General features: G+C 49.8%; 10 protein-coding genes across 10 annotated transcripts, besides 2 other annotated features; 5 read left to right on the forward strand and 5 right to left on the reverse strand.

Moving 5' to 3' along the window:
* The first annotated feature begins 475 nt into the window (after positions 1-475).
* Positions 476-516: a microsatellite.
* Positions 517-1,681: 1,165 nt separating this feature from the next.
* NFIA_016360 (putative transmembrane glycoprotein) lies at positions 1,682-4,603 on the reverse strand (the record flags this gene model as incomplete). The annotated part of the gene is made up of 1 exon (XM_001264836.1): positions 1,682-4,603. One exon carries the CDS (start codon positions 4,601-4,603, stop codon positions 1,682-1,684), a length of 2,922 nt encoding a protein of 973 aa, XP_001264837.1.
* A 572-nt stretch (positions 4,604-5,175) lies between these two features.
* On the reverse strand, positions 5,176-5,667 carry NFIA_016370 (GNAT family N-acetyltransferase; the record flags this gene model as incomplete). The annotated part of the gene is made up of 1 exon (XM_001264837.1): positions 5,176-5,667. One exon carries the CDS (start codon positions 5,665-5,667, stop codon positions 5,176-5,178), a length of 492 nt encoding a protein of 163 aa, XP_001264838.1.
* Positions 5,668-6,119: 452 nt separating this feature from the next.
* NFIA_016380 (mitotic-spindle organizing protein 1) lies at positions 6,120-6,563 on the forward strand (the record flags this gene model as incomplete). Its single annotated transcript, XM_001264838.1, has 3 exons — positions 6,120-6,197; positions 6,317-6,394; positions 6,486-6,563. 3 exons carry the CDS (start codon positions 6,120-6,122, stop codon positions 6,561-6,563), a joined length of 234 nt encoding a protein of 77 aa, XP_001264839.1.
* Positions 6,564-6,955: 392 nt separating this feature from the next.
* NFIA_016390 (putative CUE domain protein) lies at positions 6,956-8,375 on the reverse strand (the record flags this gene model as incomplete). Its single annotated transcript, XM_001264839.1, has 4 exons — positions 6,956-7,677; positions 7,737-7,958; positions 8,015-8,303; positions 8,355-8,375. The coding sequence occupies 4 exons, from the start codon at positions 8,373-8,375 to the stop codon at positions 6,956-6,958; spliced, it is 1,254 nt and encodes a 417-aa protein (XP_001264840.1).
* Positions 8,376-8,905: 530 nt separating this feature from the next.
* NFIA_016400 (putative ATP dependent RNA helicase) lies at positions 8,906-11,054 on the forward strand (the record flags this gene model as incomplete). Its single annotated transcript, XM_001264840.1, has 3 exons — positions 8,906-9,130; positions 9,197-10,855; positions 10,923-11,054. 3 exons carry the CDS (start codon positions 8,906-8,908, stop codon positions 11,052-11,054), a joined length of 2,016 nt encoding a protein of 671 aa, XP_001264841.1.
* Positions 11,055-11,509: 455 nt separating this feature from the next.
* NFIA_016410 (PITH domain-containing protein) lies at positions 11,510-12,447 on the forward strand (the record flags this gene model as incomplete). The annotated part of the gene is made up of 3 exons (XM_001264841.1): positions 11,510-11,654; positions 11,717-11,828; positions 12,027-12,447. The coding sequence occupies 3 exons, from the start codon at positions 11,510-11,512 to the stop codon at positions 12,445-12,447; spliced, it is 678 nt and encodes a 225-aa protein (XP_001264842.1).
* A 335-nt stretch (positions 12,448-12,782) lies between these two features.
* NFIA_016420 (ESCRT-III subunit protein VPS20) lies at positions 12,783-13,638 on the reverse strand (the record flags this gene model as incomplete). The annotated part of the gene is made up of 3 exons (XM_001264842.1): positions 12,783-13,001; positions 13,059-13,422; positions 13,595-13,638. The coding sequence occupies 3 exons, from the start codon at positions 13,636-13,638 to the stop codon at positions 12,783-12,785; spliced, it is 627 nt and encodes a 208-aa protein (XP_001264843.1).
* Positions 13,215-13,238: a microsatellite.
* A 357-nt stretch (positions 13,639-13,995) lies between the features above and the next one.
* NFIA_016430 (putative AAA family ATPase/60S ribosome export protein Rix7) lies at positions 13,996-16,329 on the forward strand (the record flags this gene model as incomplete). The annotated part of the gene is made up of 3 exons (XM_001264843.1): positions 13,996-14,049; positions 14,123-14,371; positions 14,422-16,329. 3 exons carry the CDS (start codon positions 13,996-13,998, stop codon positions 16,327-16,329), a joined length of 2,211 nt encoding a protein of 736 aa, XP_001264844.1.
* A 382-nt stretch (positions 16,330-16,711) lies between these two features.
* erb1 (ribosome biogenesis protein ERB1) lies at positions 16,712-19,084 on the reverse strand (the record flags this gene model as incomplete). Its single annotated transcript, XM_001264844.1, has 1 exon — positions 16,712-19,084. One exon carries the CDS (start codon positions 19,082-19,084, stop codon positions 16,712-16,714), a length of 2,373 nt encoding a protein of 790 aa, XP_001264845.1.
* Positions 19,085-19,652: 568 nt separating this feature from the next.
* Positions 19,653-20,699, forward strand: NFIA_016450 (Zn(II)2Cys6 transcription factor rglT; the record flags this gene model as incomplete). The annotated part of the gene is made up of 2 exons (XM_001264845.1): positions 19,653-20,070; positions 20,179-20,699. The coding sequence occupies 2 exons, from the start codon at positions 19,653-19,655 to the stop codon at positions 20,697-20,699; spliced, it is 939 nt and encodes a 312-aa protein (XP_001264846.1).
* Between the last annotated feature and the right edge of the window lie 407 nt (positions 20,700-21,106).

A 21,106-nucleotide genomic window follows, 5' to 3' on the forward strand; every position in this document is an offset into this window, starting at 1 on the left:
AGGCGAGCCGCGGGCTTTGAACAGGAGCGGTTGAAATTGCGTAACGAAGAGAGCAATGTGGGGGATCGAAAGCACGACGAAAGAACAGATGATTTGCTTACCTTCTCGACCACAGGTTCAGATAAGGTCTGACCCATGTTGTATAGCAGGTCAACTGTTGATTCTTGAGAATATCAAAGATGGTGAGAAGGAATTTTTTTTTCTCGGGCCAAAAGTCACGCATCCACAAAAGTGAAGGGAGGAGAATTGAAAGGGGATTGGGAAGGGCTCGGCGTTGATCGATTTGAGGGGACGAAGGAGGAGGAGGGGGGAAAAAAGGCGGAAGAGGCAAAGCACGAAGAACTGGGCTGAGGGCAAGGACAGGCAGTATGGCAGTAAGGTACAGTAAGCGGTGGTATTTACTGCCTACCTTACCTAGGCACCTACCTACAGACCTGGAGCTGGATCACCTCTTAAGTGGCGGTAGTGATCCACCGATGATGATAGTGGTGATGGTGAAAATGACGATAGTGATGAAAGACTATCGTCTAAACTCTAGAAAGAAGAGATGTGAGAGAAAGAAATGTCCTTTATTTTTCATCTTCTTCACACTAAGAATCTCGAACTGGTCGATGTCACGAGGTGTACTGGCCTGGCTTTGCCTTAGGCTTCCATTGACATTTTCAGTACTAAGGTGCCTACCGTGGTATCTGAAACACAGGTACCTGAGGCATTATCATTGCTATCTTCCTCTATGCTGTCTGAGGGGAGTAGATAGTAAACGAAGCTAGAGAGGTACACAGGTCTATTGATTACTCAACTTTGTCAATCATAATTACGGATCCTTGCATATGTGACAGAATCCCAGGTAGGTAGGTATCTCTATCTGGTCTATCTTGTCCTATAAACGACTTCCAAGTTGACAATATCATCTTTTGCAACTCTCTCCCAAAGATGATTCCCAAGCCTTCTACGGAGTAGTGGCGTATGCAAATCGCCAGGGAATGAAATATCTGAATCCAGCGATCCGCTTACCTAGGAACCAGGAGTAATTGATTGAGATACAAGGTTTGATCCTTTCCTGACTATTATTGAAGGAGTATATCTCCTAGTTCCATTATTGTTGCACATTTAATGCTGTATGATAGACCCTTGCTGATGCCTGATGTCCAGAACAGTCTCTTAAGCAGAAGAAGGTCATGTGTCTGCGCTAATACATACATCCATGGGATGATCCATCAACAGTTGACATTGGAAGTGTGCATTACTGTAAATCTGGCATCTCCTGATATGCATAAAAACTAATATAAAGTGATTTATTAATCACTTACATATCTACATTATGACTAGATAGATAGCTTCCAAGTTTCATAGTGAAGAATGGCTCGACTTCCATGTTTCCAGGTGGTTGATACTAGTTTACCAAGTATGGCTGTGTTGATGACACCATCATGATATAGGTACCAATCTCTAAGGATGAACCAAACCAGGAGACGGAAATACCTTAGAAATGACACTAGATTCTTAAAGGACGTCAAACACCGTGGCCGGCCACTATGTATCTAAACAGAACAGCCACCTTGGGAATCAATAATACACCCTGTAATGACAAGAAACCCAAAACGGCACAGCTATAACACTGAAACTTCCGACGATGAAAGGATAAACAGCCACAAGAAGTCTATTTTCTGACCGGACATGATCACACAAAATTAGCGTCGCTCCTGACACTGTTTACAACGTCCCTTTGTACACTGTCGCCAGGTTGCTCAATGCTGACAGACTGACGATTTCTCCATCGTTGGTCATAATTCATGGTCTGGTCGCCCCCGTTCTCCATGCCAGCGAATCGCACCAGACTCACCCGGCGTACGGTACTGTCGACTGGAACCGACGAGGTTGAAGGACTCCTCCGTAGGGAAAATCGATGGGTGCTAAAATTTCCCTGGAAATAAGGATTCCCCCGGTACCATCGACGTTGACTCCCAGAAGAATCTTCATTTACGTTCTGGGACTCGTCTGAGGTATCGACCAGGTTTCCGGGCTCCAACCGTCGATTGCTACTCAGGCTTGTTTCGCTGAAGAACCGGGGAAGCGGCGAGATGATCTTGGAATAATTCTGCGCTAGGCTCGATTGGCTTTGCTTTTTGGGTAATGGAACGATAGGTCGGACACTCGGGGCTTCTAGACCTAGTGACTGCAAGAAGGCCGAATTGCGGTTGTCCTCTGTATAGACGGACGCAGACATTGCTGACATCGCCATCGAACCCGGACGGTCCTGGATGTACGACTGTCGACGACCATCGTTGTAGACAGAACTGGACATTGTGTCCGCGCGACTAGCCGTACTTCGAGCTCTCTCCAGGGCGCGGAGACCAGAGGACGTCCGGCGTGCGAACTGCGCCGAGAACATGGGGTTGGAGGAGTTTCTATTCTTCGCCCGGTAATGAACGAAGGCTTCCAGTGAATCGGATTCTGAAATAGTTGGGCTTTCTGGCTCCACGGCCCGCACAGTGAGCTGTCTTGGATGGTCAAGGATCCTGAATTCCACGCTGTTTCTCCCACGAGGGGGAGGCCGGGGGAACAGGGGAGCAAGATTTCCAACGCTGCTCTCATCGCTTTGCAGAGACGCGTGAGTGTTTTGCCATGATACGCGAACCACTCCATGTCCAGGAGGCCCGAACCCTCCAGCTCCATGACCTGCGCCGCTCAGCCTTACCGGTAGCCCCGAGGCTACAGATGAAATGCCGCTCGAGCGCCTGGAATACCTTCGGGACCTAGACGAGGCCGCCGAATTTCTCTTAAGTGATCTTCTTGGCTGTATAGATTTGAGGGGCTCTCGTTTTGTGGAATTAGCCGTTGTTCGTCTATGTAATGAAGGACTGCTCTGGAACGACAGTCGTTTATTCTGGGGAGGAATATCCTCTGCTTGTTTCTCTTCCTGCGGGTTATGGCGTGTCAAGGGGGCAAAGTCCCATTCGATCGTCGAATGTGAAAGAGAGTTTTCCTTGTCATCCGAATCGTGCGCTTGCCTGCTGTCTTCCAGCGATTTTTCGCTCCACAAAGGCCTCAGTTCCAATTTTGGCGGCTTTGATGATGATGGCGACGGGCTCCTGAAGATGATAGGAGGGTCATCGGGTTTGATCGTTTCGTATGGCCGGCACGGAGGGAGATCCGTAGGGGTTAGTCTCGGATCTTTCTCAGTCGGAAATTGCCCTTCTTCTTGCGTTGCAGCATTCGCCTTGCGCTTGTGGCGCCAACAGCAGAAGAGTGACAAGAGAACCATCACGAAAACAATAGGAATCACAACCGCGACGGCAATAATGCCGGCTTTCTTTCCGTGGCCACCACTGCCATTGTTCGAGTCTGCTGATTTAGCTACGCTACCGTCTTGTCGGTCCCCTCGCACAGCACGGATGATAATCTGTTCGCTGTCTTCTGCAGTCCCCTCACGAGCAGTCAACGTGATGGGGAAGCTGCCCGGTTGAAGATCCGAGGGGACATGTCCATGAAGGGTCTTGTTATCAGGGTTGTACCGCAGCCAGGGCAGTTGTTGACCAAGATTCACTTCGAGTTGGACTGAGTCATTCTTCAAGATCAAGCTGTTGAAGACCAGCACAAAGTCATCACCAATCACTGCGTTGCACTCTTTGATGTTGTCTGTGAAGAATTGTGAATATTGCAGAGTGACAATCATTCGAGTGACATCTCCATAAGTATCTCTCACGGAGATTGTGACATTTTCGTTCATGGCATTGGCGGGGGGCGTGCCACTTAAAGAGATAGTATATCTGTCGAAGGTTAACCAGCTCGGAGCCTGGGCCTCAGTAGAAGTCACTTCACCGTTTCCTGGTTGTCTGCCGTCTAGGGTTAGAATGTCGCGGAAGTGACTGCTATCGAAGTGCTTTCCTCTAGTGAGGAACAGAGTCTGTGTGCTCTGATTGAATGACAAAATGTGCGGGCTGACGGTCATCTCAAAACTCATGGTGGCTGCACTGAAGCCGGCGACATCCGAGGCGACAAGATTGAATGTAAATGTCTGAGGACCAGTGTTGGGGGTCGTACCGGAGAACTCGAGATTAGACGGGTCAAACCGGACCCACGATGGCAGAGGGGTGTTCTCCGGGGATGTGCCATAAAAAAAGGTCGACTTGCGAGTATTCGTGAAAGTATCATGATCAAACGAGATCACGAACGAATCCCCGGAGTGCACGAAGATTGTTGATGGTGCTGATGTAGCACCAATGGCTTCAAGTTGTGGCAGCAGTGGCTTTCCAGGCTTCGGCCCATCCTCTGCTGTGACGACCAGAGTAACTTCCATGCTTGCAGAGTCTGGCCCATTGTTGGCCACGAGTTTGAATTTGTTCGGTCCCATATCTAGACTTGTAGGAGTACCGGACAAGGTCCGGCTTGAACTGTCGAGGTGTAGCCATGAAGGTGCACTTTGCAGCGAATATTGTGTTCCCGCTTCTGTACCGCTGAAAGTCCCTGGTGAGAAGACGAAGTGAAAAGGCCGTGAGACTCGAGCCACAGGTGGTAATTGCGCATTTACCGGGTAGTTTGAAACTAGACTTGCATTGACCGCGACCAGCAGTGCCAGGACGACCAATGCGATAAGTGCCATAGCTCGTCGAAGCCTCAAATGCTGTTCTGGGGTCACAGAGGAGGAGGCTCGCTTGGGTTAACCGTCAGACCATCCAGACACCGGACACTTGGATTCGGACAAGAGTGTCGGACGAGGAAACGAACGAGGGCGACGAGTATGGGAGGACGTCGTAGGCTATCCACCCTTCTTCACGGTGATTCCGCCCAAGGACCAGCCATCTGACAAAGGAGCGGCGCGAAACTGCCACCCTTTCAAGGAATCCATGCCTGAACATTTTTGACGTCACACAAGTATGGAAGCGAAGAATTGGTTCAAATTCCGATCCGCGCGACGAACTAAAAAATCACGTTGTGATATGCGCGGTCCTGCAAGGGGGTATGAATTGATACTGCCGCCCAGAAGCGAAGGAGGAAAGGCGAACCTTAGGTCTCAAGATTATCCCTTGGAGCACCTAGTGGGAACTAATAAGAGAGATAATGAAAAGACATTGTCGCATCTATCTCGAATCTTAGGGAGCTCAAGGGAAGAGCTTTTGGTCAAGACAGGCTCCAGGGGTTCAAAGATTGAAGCCTGAGAAATCTAAGGGAGTCTCAACCGCGTTCGAGGTCAAGGACCATCCGAATTCCAGTACGACCTGGCGCGTAGTAGTCGGCAATCTCCTCTCGTTCTTCAAACCCACTGCGATTGTACAATGAACGAGCGGGCTCCCTAGCCTTGTCCACCCATAATTGAATGTATTGGCAGCCTTCCTTCTGGAGACGTTGCCGAATGTAGTTCATAAGCTGCATCCCGATGCCCTGCCGACGAAATGCCTCTACAACACAGACTTTGTGCAGTAAAGCTACTCCTTTCTGCCGAACATAGACAGCATAGGCAACTAAACGATGCGGTACACCGGAAGCTGTGCTGACCGCATACAAGACCCTGGTGTTAGGCTTCTTCTTCCAAAGGTCCTCTCCAAAGGGGAATGCCTCGTTAGCCGGAAAAGTCTTCTTCTCGATCCGTGCAATTTGTGCGAGGATGTCAAATGCCTGATCTTTGCCTAAAGCATGAATGTCTGATATGGTTAAATTGACTGACATCGTGGATCCTGCAAAGTTTCTCAGATGATCTACATTCAGGGCTGTAAGAGACAGCAAGGCGAGGAGACCACAGTGTTTCAGGGGTGCTGCTCTCCTGGCCAATTCGGCATGAAGGAGGTAATCGGAAACACACCACACTGAAGAATGGGGACTTAAGGTACCTTTTGGCAACGAGCAGACTGAAGAACTTTCTCCCAGAGAAAGAATTTAAGCCTGAGGCAGAAGAAAAGGTCATGGAGATAGCTGAAGTAACCAATCAGATTCATCCATAACCAGCTGCACAGGACCCCACCGGATGATCAATCAGGTACATTTGTAAACAGCACGAGTGGTAACTACCTAGGTACATTGGGTACGGTTTAGTTCACATTCTCAATTACAAGACCAAGGCCATAGGATTCCCAACTGCTGCACAAGTCAAACATCGGCTGTTGCATCAATCATCATTGGAAATGCCCCCGCAAGCTGAGGACAAGCGCCAGGCCGCCCGCGAAGTCGTTGACATTCTTCACGAAATCTCAACCCTCCTGGTATGTGCTTCCAACCTCTCCATTCTCTGTTATGGCTTTGTGCTATGTACACTTCTTTCGGCAAAGATGTATGGCAGGAGTTGAGACGTCAACTGACGCATGACATGAACCTGGCCTAGAACACAAATCTGGACCGAACAGAGCTCTCTCTCTGCGTGTCTCTCATCGAAAATGGAGTCAATCCTGACGCCCTGGCGGTACGTTTCTATTCCTGTTTTCGTTTTCTTGGAAAGACACGCCTCGACATGATTGATGGGCTAGGACTAATGTGCCATTGACTGGATATAGACTGTTATAACTGATCTTAGGAAGGAAGCTGCGGCAACCTCGCGGGCCTTTGCGAATAAGCACGCCATGCCTGAGTAATTGCTTTTAAGTGCTTCGTTGTTTGCAAGATAGACATCTTGCTATTTCACCCGGCCTTCAGCTAGCCGGCATATCACGGTTCCGGTGGCGTCAATGTGGTCTGGCTTTCCTGATTTCTTCTCTGTCTATTTTGCATCACATTTCTCCATCTGGTCGGGACAGGACGATACCCTTTACGAAATATAACCACTACTACCTGTATTTGAGACTGATACTCAGAATTGTAAGCCTTTAATACTTCGATTTCCCATGCCTGCGTCATGGCACCCCTGGTATCATAGAATCGAATATAAACACAAATAAAGAATGGTGGTAAAAAGACAGAACAAAAGAGGAGACGCAACAGATAACAACTGCTGGCGAAAGATACGCGGTCAAAGGCCGGCCACTTACTATGACTTTCCAGCGGTCTGTGTCTGATCGTTATCCTTTGTAGAACCAAGTTCACCGGCCATCGCCTCTGCTGTAGCCTTCTTGATACGATCAGCTTCGTCAGCATTATGCTGTTCTTTGCCCTTGGTATCTCTCTCATCTTCGCTGTCTCCCAGGCTGAACGGATCATTCTCTGCGACAGGAGATGGCTCCACTGTGGCCAGCGGCTGCCATTTGCTCGGCTTGCCTCCCGTGGACGTGAGTTTGGCCGGGTCGGACGTGTCATAGAGATTGCCGATCTCAGATGGCGGACCCTCTTGGAAAGATACCTTACGTCTGTCGGGTGAGGGAGAAGCTGATTTGTACAGATTTGGGTTGGCAAGTGGCCTCCTTGGTGGTTGGGGTGGAGGTGCTGCAGTCAAATTAGCGATGGTCGCGGGAAGAGTACGTTTCACGGGACTGGACAGACCTTCAGAGTCTCTCAGTTCCAGCGCAGAGAAGTCGTCGCTCAACAACTGAGGGTCAGCATCGTAACGTTCGCGGTCACCGCTGCGACGACCCATATCACCACTCCTTCTTGGTCGATTGTAACCTTGGCCTTCACCATAGCGCTGGTTAGATGGTCCCTCATCGACGTCTTCACCGTCAAGTCGCTTTTTGAGATTCTGGACCCAAGAGTTCACTTTGGACTGAGTCTCCAGGAATCCCTTGCGAATGTTCTCGCGGATTACAGGAAGATCATCTACGCCAAAGCGCGTTAATAATAAACCAAAGCTGGTGATATCGAGTAGCGCCACATACCGTCAAAAAAACTATATTCCCGCTCCTCCGACTGATCGCTTGCTCTTCTAGCCCGGTCATGTCGAGACTCGTCCCAGCGGGGTTGCGGCGCACGACGGTTGTAATGCTCGGCTAGTTGACGGGCATACAGCTCATCCGCTTCCAATTGCCTCTGCGCTGCAGACGGACGAGGAGGCTTTGGAGGCGCTATGTCTTCTTGCTGAGCGTTGGGGTCGGTCATGCCTAAGAAAGCGTTTTGTTAATGACCGCAAGGCCGGCACAGGTTCGGCTTCACATACCAAGGAGAGCATGAAAAGCCCGTTCGACATCCCAGTTGCTGGCGACCAAAACTGCCCTGACGACGGATGCTTCGATGGTGGGAAAGGCTTCTTTGAGGGTGTTCTCTGCCTGTTGCCGCGGGCTCACTGGACGCGGTGGCTTTGGCGGGGCAGCTTCTGTACCAGTTTGCTGGGGAGGGGCAGTGGTAACACCGGTTTCTTGAGGTTCATCATCGAAATCCAAGGGACGCGCAGTAGTCGGCGACTCCGGTTTAGGACTATTAGGGCCAGCTGCCGATTTGCTGGGAGTCTTGGGAGAGGTTAGTTGTTATCATGTCACAAAGGGCACATGACAGCCTACCATCTTGTCCTCGTCCGACATTTGGCTCGGAATGATTTCGATCTCAGTTGGTCAAATGTGCGTACTTGTGCAGAGAGTATGAAGGTCAGTTGCGCGAGGCGTCTCTTCCAAACTGAGATTCAAAGTATTGGGTGAATGGTATCTGTAGGCAGAAGGTAATCCAGGGTCATCGCCGTTATTATTGGAAGACCACCTCCTATCCAAAGCTCCAGACAACGGACGCTTGTGATTGGGTTCTGACCCGCAGTGACGTTTTTGGCACGTGATACAGAGGTCCCGCCTTACCTAATCTACCTATATCCATATCTCTGAGCCTCAAATATCTGGCGCAGTACCTCTTCAAAAGGAAGTAAAAAACAATTTACTATAACTTCCAGTAAATCTGCAGCTTACGTCCTTCTGAGCTTGAATATACATGGTTTGAGCACTCTGCTAAACGGGGGCCTATATCACCCTTCCAATATGCCTCAATTGCGTTTCCTTTCTAAACCTCGAGGCTCTGAGCGGTTGAATTTACATAACTGAAAGTGGTTAATAGACCAGCATTAACAATGGCTTCAGAATTGGAAATCTCTTCCACCTTCATTCCAGCATTATACAAGCCAGCTGCACTACTACCAATTGCAAGACATCGCCAAAGCTTGCTTTATCTTGTCGAAACATACCCTGTCACGATTGTCGTTGGACAAACTGGCAGCGGAAAAACAACGCAGCTGCCACAGTATCTGGATCAAGCGGGATGGTGTGCAGATGGAAAGGCCATAGCTGTCACTCAGGTATTGTTCTATCCCCTCCATCATGACCCACAGCACGTCAGTATGTGATTGCTAAGCTGGTAACAGCCGCGTCGGGTGGCTGCCACTACTGTCGCAGCTCGAGTGGCCGAGGAGATGCGCTGCAAATTAGGCGAAGAAGTGGGGTATTCGATTCGTTTTGAAGACGTGACATCTGCTTCGACAAGAATCAAGTTCCTGACTGATGGAATGTTGCTCAGAGAGGTCCTCGTAGATCCTCTCCTTTCTCGATATTCGGTAATCATGGTCGATGAGGCACATGAGCGATCACTGAGTACCGATATTCTTCTTGGAATACTCAAAAAGATCATGAAGAGACGCCCCGACCTCCGAATCGTGGTCAGTAGTGCGACTTTGCAGGCTGAAGACTTTCTGAAATTCTTCGCCGGGGATGAATTCCAGGGCGATGGAGAAGCCGGCGAACTGGGAGGAAGCATCGGAAGAATTATTAGTCTTGAGGGACGAATGTATCCTGTCGACATTCTGTACCTGGAAAACCCAGCAGAAGATTATGTGGAACGAGCCGTCAAAACTGTATTTGACGTACATTTGCAAGAAGGGGACGGTGATATTTTGGTTTTCCTGACTGGCCGAGAGGAGATCGAGACCACAATTCAATTGATAACGGAACGTGCTGTTACCCTGCATCCCAAAACACCAGCTCTGCTACCGCTTCCTCTTTATTCTGGCCTCACAACAGATCAGCAGATGTACGTCTTCGAGCCAGCCCCTGAAAACACACGCAAGGTCATCCTGTCGACCAACATCGCAGAAGCTTCAGTCACTATCAACGGTATAGTATATGTCGTCGATTGCGGATTTGCCAAGCTCAGAGCGTATAATCCAAGTACAGGCATAGAGACATTGACAGCTGTCCCGATATCAAAAGCAGCCGCTGTTCAGCGAGCAGGTCGCGCTGGTAGAACGAAGCCAGGCAAGTGCTTCCGTTTGTATACTCAGCAGGCCTATGAAAAATTACCAGACGCTACCGTTCCTGAAATCCAACGTTCGAACCTGGCCCCTGTGATCATGCAGCTCAAGGCTCTGGGTATTGACAATATAGTACGATTCGATTTCTTGACACCTCCGCCTGCGGATTTGGTGATACGTGCCTTTGAGCTTCTATACTCGCTTGGAGCAGTCGATGACTATGCGAAACTTACCAATCCATTGGGGGTGCGAATGGCCGAACTCGCCTTAGAGCCCATGTTGGCAAAGGTCCTTCTCAGCGCGCGATCCTTCAACTGTTTGAGTGAGATCCTTTCCATTGCTGCTATGATCAGTCTCCAAGGTTCTGTATGGGTGCAGCACGAAGGCGATAAGAAGTCGGCGGAGAGCAGCCGCAGAAAGTTTGCCGTTGAAGAAGGGGATCACTTGACCTACCTCAATGTGTACCAGGCGTTTGTTACGAAAGGAAAGAAAGACCCCAAATGGTGTCGGGATAATCTCTTAAACTATCGGTCGATGCAACGAGCTGTTAGCATAAGAGCTCAATTAAAACGCTACCTTGAGCGCTTCGGGTATCAAGTGGATGAGACTCTCTCTGGTCGCCACGGAACGGCTGATCTAGCTAGACCGGCCGAACAAATTCAAAGATGTCTGACAACTGGCTACTTCGCACATGCTGCAAAAATGCAGCCAGATGGGACTTTCAAGACGGTCAGCGGAGGGCTTACTCTACATGCGCATCCAACTTCCTTGATGTTTGTACGTGCTCGCCATTGTCAGTCTCTGTCACCATACTTTTCCCATTTACTGACTGATTGATATTTAGAACCGCAAAGCAGATTGGGTCATCTTCCATGAGATACTGCAAACTGGTGAGAAAACATACATTCGTGACATCACCAAGATCGAGAAGAGCTACCTGCTTGAGTATGCGCCGGATTTCTACAAAGTCCAGTGATTGCATCCTTTGTGGAGCGTCGAGTCTGGGTGTTGCTTACCCAAGAGTGCAAGCTAGCAGGCATGTGCAGAGCTTCGTTGCCATATAGTCTCAATCAACCGGTTTAAACATAGGCTTCGTGATAGACGGTGTGTATGATGGAGCATATTGTTGACAGGGTGATATTGCGATTCGTGCAGTGTGGCAAGAGAAAATGTCCAATACCTCATGATGATATCCAGTAAATGAATGATCTCTATACATAGCATGGATGGAGCGAGAGCATGGTAGATAATCTCAGTGATTCCCATTTCGTGGGGAACTCCGAATTATTATGCCCCGGAATCATAGAAGGTCCGCCGTTCTCCCAAGGTCAACGCAATACTCTCAAGTTTTGGATTCAACAATCGTTTACTTATCTCAAATACAAGCTAACAATAGGAAACATTTTGATACCCCTCTCGTTTTGACACAAAATGTCAGGACATCACCACCACAACCATGACCATGGCGGACATTGCCATGGAGAGGATGGACATGATCATTCGAACGATATCACCCCTGCTATTCAGTCCCTTCTTTACTCACAGATCGCCTTCGATGATATTACCACATTGAACGGTATGCCTACGGTAGCCTTTTATATGGTCGTTCGCGAACATAGTTGTTGATGCAAAGCGCAGAAGCCACACCTAAATCAGGAACTGCTATTGTGCAGAAGACATGGGCTGACCGATTGAATGATGAGCCTGAACTCGAAAGCGATGCGGATGAGCAGCTCTTAATGTACATCCCGTACGTCTCGACCTCTATTCCTTCAACTTGAAGCTCTGCTGGCAGTCTCCGATCATTCTCACGTTTTTGCTTTACCCCGCTGATTGCCCCTCATCCTATCAATGCTCGATTGTCGCAAAACGCACCAGTGCCACAGAAGCCAGCCCTGCCAGAAAAGCTGTGGGGATAAAGTAATACTGAATATCTATCGTACTACAGGTTCACTGGACAAGTGAAATTGCACTCCTTGCTCATCTACACCGCACCCACACCGTCTGCACCCAAAACGTTGAAGCTCTTCAAGAACCGGAATGATCTGGATTTCGCAACTGCCTCAGATTTGACACCCACGCAAACAATCGAGATCCCGCAGCCAGTTCCTGGGTCTGACGTCTTTGAGCTGCCCCTCAATCGCGCTCATTGGAATGCGACTACTTCAATCACCTTGTTCTTCGAAGACAACTGGAGCGGCGGAGAAGAGGATGTGACCAAAGTTGGATATATCGGTTTTAAAGGCCAGTTTATGGCTCTGAACCGTGAACCGGTCAGTTTCCTCTATGAAGCTGCTGCAAACCCTAGCGATCATGTAGCCATTCCGGGTGTCAGCGGAGTGGGAGGGAGAGTAATGCCTGGTCAATGAACCATTCAGTTCCATGAATGGAAAATGGCGTACTGGACGACAGATAGCTAAGGTAGAAGAGTTTCAATGCCTGTCACGCTGCTTTTTGGCGCGGCTCAACTCCATTATGTACATGAGTTCAAATGAAACTAATGATATGAAACTCGCGTCTGGTGTATAGTACACGCAATTTGACCGGAAGTATGGACGATGCAAGCTTTAAGCTTTCATGGCTGGGTTACTATCGCCAGAGGAGAGAGCAACGAAAGAGGGACAAAACCACCAGCGCCCGAAAATGCTTGAGTCTCTGCTGTATGTATATAGTTTGATCAGCAGAAGCGTATGTAATGCATGCATCAGGAAGCAGGAACTGCAGTACGCGTCTTCATCCTGGCGGCCGAAATCTCCACTTCTTCTTTGTCGGCTTCTTCTTCACCCACGGCCATAACTGGAGGGGCGGTAGGGACCTTTGGTAAGGTGATAGCTTCTGTCTCTTGCCGTAATCTCTCCAACTCGTTCTCAACTTCGTCCTCATCCTGGTTCGACAACTGGCCCGCAAGCATCTGGCTAATTTCCTGTAATTGCATGCGGTTAGCACAACGATTATCCAATTCACGACGCCGTCACTTTACCTCTTGGTAAGCCCTGGCTTCTTCAGTTTCGCCCATCAGCTTCTCGACAGCTTCGATACCTCCCATTTCCTTGTTGATAGCTTGGAGCACCTTTGTTCCCTGTTGCAAGCCAAAGAGAACATCTTTCTGGACCAGGGAAAATTCCACCTGGCTTGTCAGCTGCTCCAGCTGCTCCAGCTGCGCATCAGTTTTACTTAGGAGTGTTTCTTGATATTTCTTGCGACGAAGAGCCAGCAGGGCACATCGGCGGTCATCTCGCGCAAGACATTCCTTTGCTATGGCGGTCTCGCGGTCTGTGAGGACAGTGATTCGTTTTTGATACTGACGAAGCTTATCGCGCTGATTCTTCAGATCCAGAATGGCCCTTAATACCAGCAATTTTCCTCGTTAGTAGTCATTCTGCAGGCGGTTCGGGGCATGGCAAGCAGACGGGGGATAAGATCGCTGCTGGCGTCACATGCGGTCCGTGATAGGGTGCTCAGATTGCACAATAAGAGATGAGGAGTAGCTGAAACACAAGAGAAAGGCAAACCTACCTATCCTGAGCAGAGATCTTATGAGAACTGCTTGTGTTTCCCATTGTCGCGGCATGCTGGCAGTGTCAATCTGGAGTGTAGATAAGTCGGCGGTAAGTACACCCCAGAAAGTCAAAACACTCTGGAAAATGACGTACACTCTTCAAAACACTCAGTGCAGCGTAAGAAAAATACCATGTGCGTAATGGAAATTTATCTGAGGAGTACTGGCCAATCAGACAAGTGGACTCTGGGATCGTTGTATTTTTAACTTCTGAGAAAGCCGACCGCGGTAAATCTATTTCCCCGATGGCCCAAAAAATATAGAGAATCGTGGGATTTTCTAATAGATTGGCATCACTTTTAGCGTCACGCTTTGGACGGGACTGTTCTTGCGCAGACAGCCCCTGCGTTTGAAGAAGATGCGTCAGTCCCGTGGGGGTAGGTCGACTCTGAGGCAAGGCCTGGATCGCGAGGTGAGAAGAAACCGAGGATAATGCTCGCCGTATTGGCGTACATCTATAATAAACTGACTTTCTTTTATTCTAGGTTTACCAGATCGTGCGCAAGATCATCGATGATCAGGGGGAGAACGATCGGATCCGTCTCTCGGTGCCCGCGATCTACGATACCATCAAGCGATCAAATTCCAGCCTGAACAGGAAGCCGAAGAGAATATTAGAGGACAGTATTGAAAGGGTCGTGGAAGTGGTTAAAAGCGATGTGCTCGGCGAAGATGAAGAAGATTCAGTGAATGGTGATTTCGAGGGTCTGGAGGAGCAAACCCAACCTGCTCCAGTACGCGACATATGAACCTCTCTCCATGCTTGCATTTCTGACGATCACAGGAATCCAACAGTCTCAATCGGAGCATTGTAGGCGCATGGAATACCACTTCGAAACCGCAAAAGTCTGCCGAGCCCAGTGCTTCTGAAAGCGCACCTACGCCTGCACCAGTCCCGACCAAGAGACGACAACATGGAGGTGAATCTCAATCGTCCAAACGACGCAAGGCCGACGTGGCCGTTGATCGCTCGCCTCCGACACACGTGAGCCTTGCGGACCTGGGTGGATTGGACGACGTGATTCAGAGTTTGGGAGATCTCCTCATCCTACCGATGACCCGTCCACAAGTTTTCGTGTCGTCAAATGTTCAGCCACCCCGTGGTGTGCTATTGCATGGTCCGCCAGGTTGCGGTAAGACAATGATCGCCAATGCGTTCGCGGCAGAACTAGGCGTCCCATTCATCCCAATATCTGCTCCATCCATCGTGTCGGGAATGTCGGGAGAGTCCGAAAAGGCTCTACGAGAGCATTTCGAAGAAGCCAGAAGGCTTGCGCCTTGCCTCATTTTCATCGACGAAATCGACGCTATCACCCCGAAGCGAGAAAGTGCACAAAGAGAGATGGAGAAACGCATAGTTGCTCAGCTCTTAACATGCATGGACGACCTAGCACTGGACAAAACCGACGGCAAGCCCGTGATCGTTCTAGCGGCTACCAATCGACCGGATAGTTTGGACGCAGCCCTGCGTCGCGGGGGTAGATTTGATAAGGAAATCAACATGACCGTCCCCTCGGAACCAGTCAGAGAGCAGATCCTGAGAGCGCTTACCCGAAAAATGCGTCTCGCTGACGACTTAGACTTCAAGACTCTGGCCAAACGGACACCGGGCTTTGTCGGCGCTGATCTCAACGACTTGGTCTCCACAGCAGGCTCTGCGGCTATCAAACGATACCTGGAACTACTCAAATCGAATAGTGGGGAAGAGATGGACATAGGAGATCTTGATGATCTGAGCCCTAAAGTCAAAGAGCTGCGACGGCTTATCAATCACGCGAAGGAGACCCCCCTCGGTGACGAGACGCAGATGGTCTATGTCTCCAATGCAGACTTTTTTACCGCTCTTCCCAAAATCCAGCCGTCCTCCAAGCGTGAGGGCTTCGCCACTATACCAGACACTACATGGGCAGACATTGGTGCTTTGGGAGGGATTCGCGAAGAACTCAATACTGCGATCGTGGACGCAATCAAATCTCCCGAGCTCTATGAGAACGTGGGTATTACGGCACCCACAGGTGTCCTGCTTTGGGGTCCCCCCGGCTGTGGTAAGACGTTGCTGGCCAAGGCTGTGGCCAATGAGTCGCGCGCCAACTTCATCAGTGTCAAGGGACCTGAGCTGCTCAACAAGTTCGTGGGTGAGTCAGAGCGTGCAGTACGGCAGGTCTTTGTTCGTGCCCGCTCGTCAGTCCCTTGCATTATTTTCTTCGACGAACTTGATGCCCTGGTCCCCCGCAGAGATGATGCTCTGTCCGAAGCTTCCGCACGTGTCGTCAATACCCTGCTGACCGAGCTTGACGGCCTCGGCAGCAGCCGTCAAGGTATCTACGTGATTGCCGCCACTAACAGACCGGATATTATCGACCCTGCCATGCTTCGTCCAGGTCGTCTTGAAACGCTTCTCTACGTCAGCCTGCCTAATCCCTTGGAGCGTGTGGAGATTTTGCAGACCCTTGTTCGCAAGCTTCCTATCGAGTTCAACGAAGATATGAGGAGGCTCGCCGAAGAATGCGAAGGATTCAGCGGTGCGGATCTGGGAAGTTTGCTGCGCCGTGCGGGTTACTCTGCGATCAAGAGACGCGATCAGATCAGCTTTGAGGACTTCGTTGCCGCTAAGGCTTTCATTCGGCCCAGTGTTACCGATCTCAAAAAGTATGAGAAGCTCAGGAGGGAGTGGAGCGGCGGCGTGTTGTAGATATCCGACTAGAGTGGCGTACAAAGTCAACGAAAGCATTGTGTACGTACGAAATAATGGTCATACCAAAAGCTTTGCATGTGCAGATGCTGGCAATCTCCTCGCTTGCTTGGAAAATTGCAATCAATGAGGCTACCAATGGTTCGTTTTCCATGTAATGTCTCCAAAAATCAGACTTGAGATCGGGATGGCAGGTTGCTTGGACCATCAGATGAGGACCTAATTTTGAGGAAAACAATTTTTAGAAGGACAATAACTTTTATAAAGCGGATATATCTATTGACGAAAACATTGATGCACACCAAGACGCCTCTCATGTAGACATGACCTGATAAATTAACAGTTGGAAATCCCAATATGTACGCTTCGAATCGACATGTGATTACATCCAGAGACGGCAAGTTCCATCTGCGCCTGCACTGACACACCATGGTTCTCTGGGATGCCAGTCGACGTCCAACACACCGAGTTCGCCAGTGATTTTGTGTCCCTTGAGAACCTTGAGCGGTACAATGGTGGCATTGCTGAGCATATCTCCGGTAACACTGCCGTGGAAGATTTGAAGCGAGCCGTCGTCACTGGCATCTGCAAACAGGGGGTAGCGGCCGCCTGGGTGGAACTTGACAGCACGGATGGCCTTGCGGTGGTAGCGCAGCGTCTTATAAGGACGCTGCGACAATTCGAGATCATGCCAAAGGAGACGGCGATCATACGAGCCGACAATAAGATTGTCTCCACCGGAAGCGGTGGAGGAAGTCGGGTGGATGTCGAAGGAAGAAATCCAGCGAGCACCAGGTTGTAGAATCTTGACGAGAAGTTGACGTGAAAGATCGTATGCGCGAATGCTTCGCTGGTTTGCGACAAAGAGGATCGGTTTCGAGGGGTGGAAGTGAGCAGCCTGAGGAGGACCGCCGCCCTTGATACGCCGGCGGAAAGGGTACTGAGTCAGATGCTTGGACAGAGTGTGGATGGCAATGGCCACCGAAGCTGGGGTTGATGAGCCAGGGCAAACCGTGACAAAGTAGTCACCACGGCGATGCCACGAAAGGGACTTGGCGACATAGCGAAGAGGGATGACAGCGCAGACTCCCAAATCAGCAAGAGACGATGAAGGACGCATCCACTTAGGAGGATTGTTCTTCTTGTTTGCTTCAGCAGGAGTGGGAGGAGGGACAGATGCAGCATATCCCCAGCCCGCATCCAGAATGTCCAGGCTAGCTTTTTCAATTGCTGGGTCAACAATTGGAGGAACAGCAAGGAAAATGTCGTCGCCAGCCGCTGCAGCGAGGATAAGAGCATCCTTGCCCGGTCTCCAGCGAACAACATTAACAGGGTCTTCCTCGCTCAATTTCACGCTCCACAATTGGCGGCCCGTAAGAAGTTCCCAAACACGAACAGTTCCGTCATCGCCACCAGTAGCCAGCAACAGACCGGAAGGATCAACAGCCAGTGTACGTACCCGACCCTTATGCCCTCTGAACACGGTAGCACAAGCAGTGGGGAACGGTTTCAACTCTTCAGGGCTCGGAAGTTTGGGCAAAAGGCTTTCAGGGTCGATGTTCAACTTGCTCCTACGAACTCTAGGGGCCAGGTAAAGATCCAGGCACCGCTCGAACTTCTCCTTGACAAAGTTTTCATAGCCAGGAACTCTGCGCAGAGAACCGAAATCGTTAGGGAGAAACTCGCTGGCCCGGTCTTCAGGGTCAGCTTCCTCCCAAGCCTTTCGTTCTTTCTGACTAGGCAAGTACTCTGGAGGCGGGTGGTAACTTTCCTCATAGCCTGGAGGTGGAAGTTTAGGTGCAGGGATATGCATAGGATGATCCTTCCGCTCCGCTTCATCGGCCCAGAGATCGTACTTGATGATCGTATCATCCTCCTCATCCTCTTCCGTGGGAGGCTTAAATGGGAGGATCCGGCCTTCTCTGATTGCCTTCACAATCTTCATAACCCGCTTAGCTTCGTGTTTCGAGGGCACAAACCGCCGTTTAGGTTCTGGCGCAGCACTCAATGGCATGATTTCCTGCTGACTGGTAAACCACTCAACGGTGGGCTCATAAGGGTTGTAACCATCTTCGGGAATTTCGTTCATTTGAACTTTGCGCAGCAGCTCCAGCTCCTCCTGGCTCAGCTCCAGAGGTTTACCAGTGGAAGGATCAGTAAGACCTGTCCAACCCTTGGGTATCTCAATGCTATCGAGCAGCGCGTCTAAAGCTTCGCCTTTCGCGGGGCGCAGAATCTTCTTCCCGTTGATGTCGTAACCGATATGAGGATATTGATCGTAAAATGAAAGAGGAATGTCGCCGATAGTGTTTGCATTCTCCTCGATATCAGAATACTCAGAATTATCGTCCGGATTGATCTCGTCGTAGACGAAGCGGTCATTCCCATTGGCGTCCTTTTCAATGCGATAGTTCAACTGTTCTCCCTCGCTCGAGCTCTCACCATCATCCATCGCTGCGCCAAGTTCACCAGGCGCGGTGTTTGACTTTTTCTTGGCTAAATCCTCTCCATCCGACGGAATCTCATCACTGTCGAGTACGTCTTCTTCTTCCTCATCATCTTCATCACTAAAGTCATCGATCAACTCGACCTCTGAATCGCTCTCATCCTCGTCACTCGACAGGTCGTTGGCGTTATCCGAAAGCGCTCCATCAAGGTTGTCTGTGTTCAATTCGTCTCCAGAAAACACGCCTGCCTCCTCCTCCACATCACGAGTAACTGCCTTGCGCTTCTTGGAAGCTTTCGAACCATTCATATTGGCGAAAAGCGGCTGCGTTCGTCCAACAAGAAAGCTTTGAACGATAAGCTGCAATTTTCAAGCGGACTTTTTTTCTCTCTCTGTTTTTTTGCTTTTCCCCGAAAATGAGATTGCTGACCGCCCACGTGATACACCGCCTTGATATCCTCATTTATCGCATTTCGCTGATCTTCCATGGATAATATCAGTAGGCCCCCACTGTCATCATTATTCTGTTATTTATCGCTGTACGTCTCCAGCACTATGGTTATTGCCAACGACCAATTTTGAGCTCATCCAATACTGTGTTGTAAAATTTCCATCCACATCATTCGGCATGCAATTCGATAGTTTACCTCTCCCTCCTAGCAGTAGTCATGACACCGCCTCGGTACCGCCTTTGAAAAGGCATGCGGCTTGTGACGAGTGCAGTAGGTACTCCTCGATGCAGGATCGTTCTCAAGTGAATACTGAGGCCTGACAAGCTTCGATAGGGAAACGGAAGTTGAAATGCTCTGGTGAAGCTACGGGCTGTAGTCGTTGCCTTAAGCAGTCCCTTCCTTGCCACTATTCATTACAGAAGCCGATGGGACGCCCACCGAAAAAGCGACCCCGTGAGGACAATGATGCATCCGTATATGAAATCACAGACAATGGGATGTGGGCTGATATAGATGATGGTGGGATTTTGACTGAGGAAGCCGGGGCTGAAGCTACAGCAGCATCAGATGCCCTGCGACTTTGTCCTCCAGTGTACACCGCACCAATGCGAATGCCACAGGCTTTTCCTAACCTATTATCTACTGACGATAGTCACAATCACCTATGGCAGTTGGAAGCCGGTAGTTCGCTCGACCCTATCCCTGCGACTACCGGTCCTTGGCCTGATTTCTCCAGCGTAACGGCCGCAACGTCTTCTCCGTTCACATTACCGTCGAGCTTGACGCTCATTGATTCTCCTAGCGTATCATCCCCCAGCTCGGACGGTGGTAACAGTTCTCAGTGTACCTGCTTATCATACTTGTATCTATGCCTCAGTCATCTTTCTTCCCTTGCTCCCTTTCCAATATCTCAACACACGTTGTGTTCATTATTTATTGCTGCCAAAACAGCGCGGGCTGTCATTCGTTGTGAGGTCTGTCCCACAAGCTTTGCTCTGGGGATGCAGAATGTCATGTTTACTGGAACCCTCTTGAATGTCGTTGCGGATGCTTGGCTGCGAGTGTCGCAAGCTGACGCTGAAGAACTCGGCAAGTTAGCAGCCCCGCCAGCTTATGTGGCTTCAGTGACACAGAACTCCCCAAACCCCGCAGAGGCTTGGAAGGACTGGCTTCGACAAACTGTCAGAAGCGCTATTACAGGCGGCCCGGTAGATCCTGCTGGTCAGGTGAAGTGCTCGGATTCGCCAACATTACTTTCTCTCATTGAGGAAATGGAGGCCCGCCAGCATAGATGGCATCGATCTCGAACTGTGGAATCCCCAAACGAACCCAGATCTTGTTCACCTGTCTCCCATGAGGACCATCGGGAAGAGGATATGCTTTGCTTTCGTGTAATCCGAAGCGCCAGAGATGTTATAGCCAAGTTTGAATTTGCACCGCACGAGTACCCGGAGGGTGCGGTTTCGGTATGAGCGATCTATTTGTTTACCTACGTGATTGGTGTCACGGGATTAGGCAATAATTTATGCTGGGGAGTTAAGGCTTGTGGGAGATTTGTCCTGGGTGCGACGACATACTGTGCCAGATACCACTTCTATTTGCTGCCTTATGGACCGAATCGATCAATACCATTCTTGCCAATGCCTGACTCGCGCTCCTAGTATTGCAATGGAGCAATACATAATTTCAATAGAGCTTTTTAGTCGGGTAAGAACCTACGTAGAGCGGCGGAGATTTTGTATACTAGGGCGACAATGGACGATCGATCTTCATCATGGCCTCTAATTTTCTCGTTACTAAATACAATTTCACTGACTCCGAGAAGCTGTTCCAGGATGCAGGGTCATTAATTAGGAGAGCGTGGTCACGAGGCCAAGGA

The sequence above is a fragment of the Aspergillus fischeri genome, genomic scaffold, assembly GCF_000149645.3.
Source record: "Aspergillus fischeri NRRL 181 1099437636249 genomic scaffold, whole genome shotgun sequence".
NCBI lineage: Eukaryota > Fungi > Ascomycota > Eurotiomycetes > Eurotiales > Aspergillaceae > Aspergillus > Aspergillus fischeri.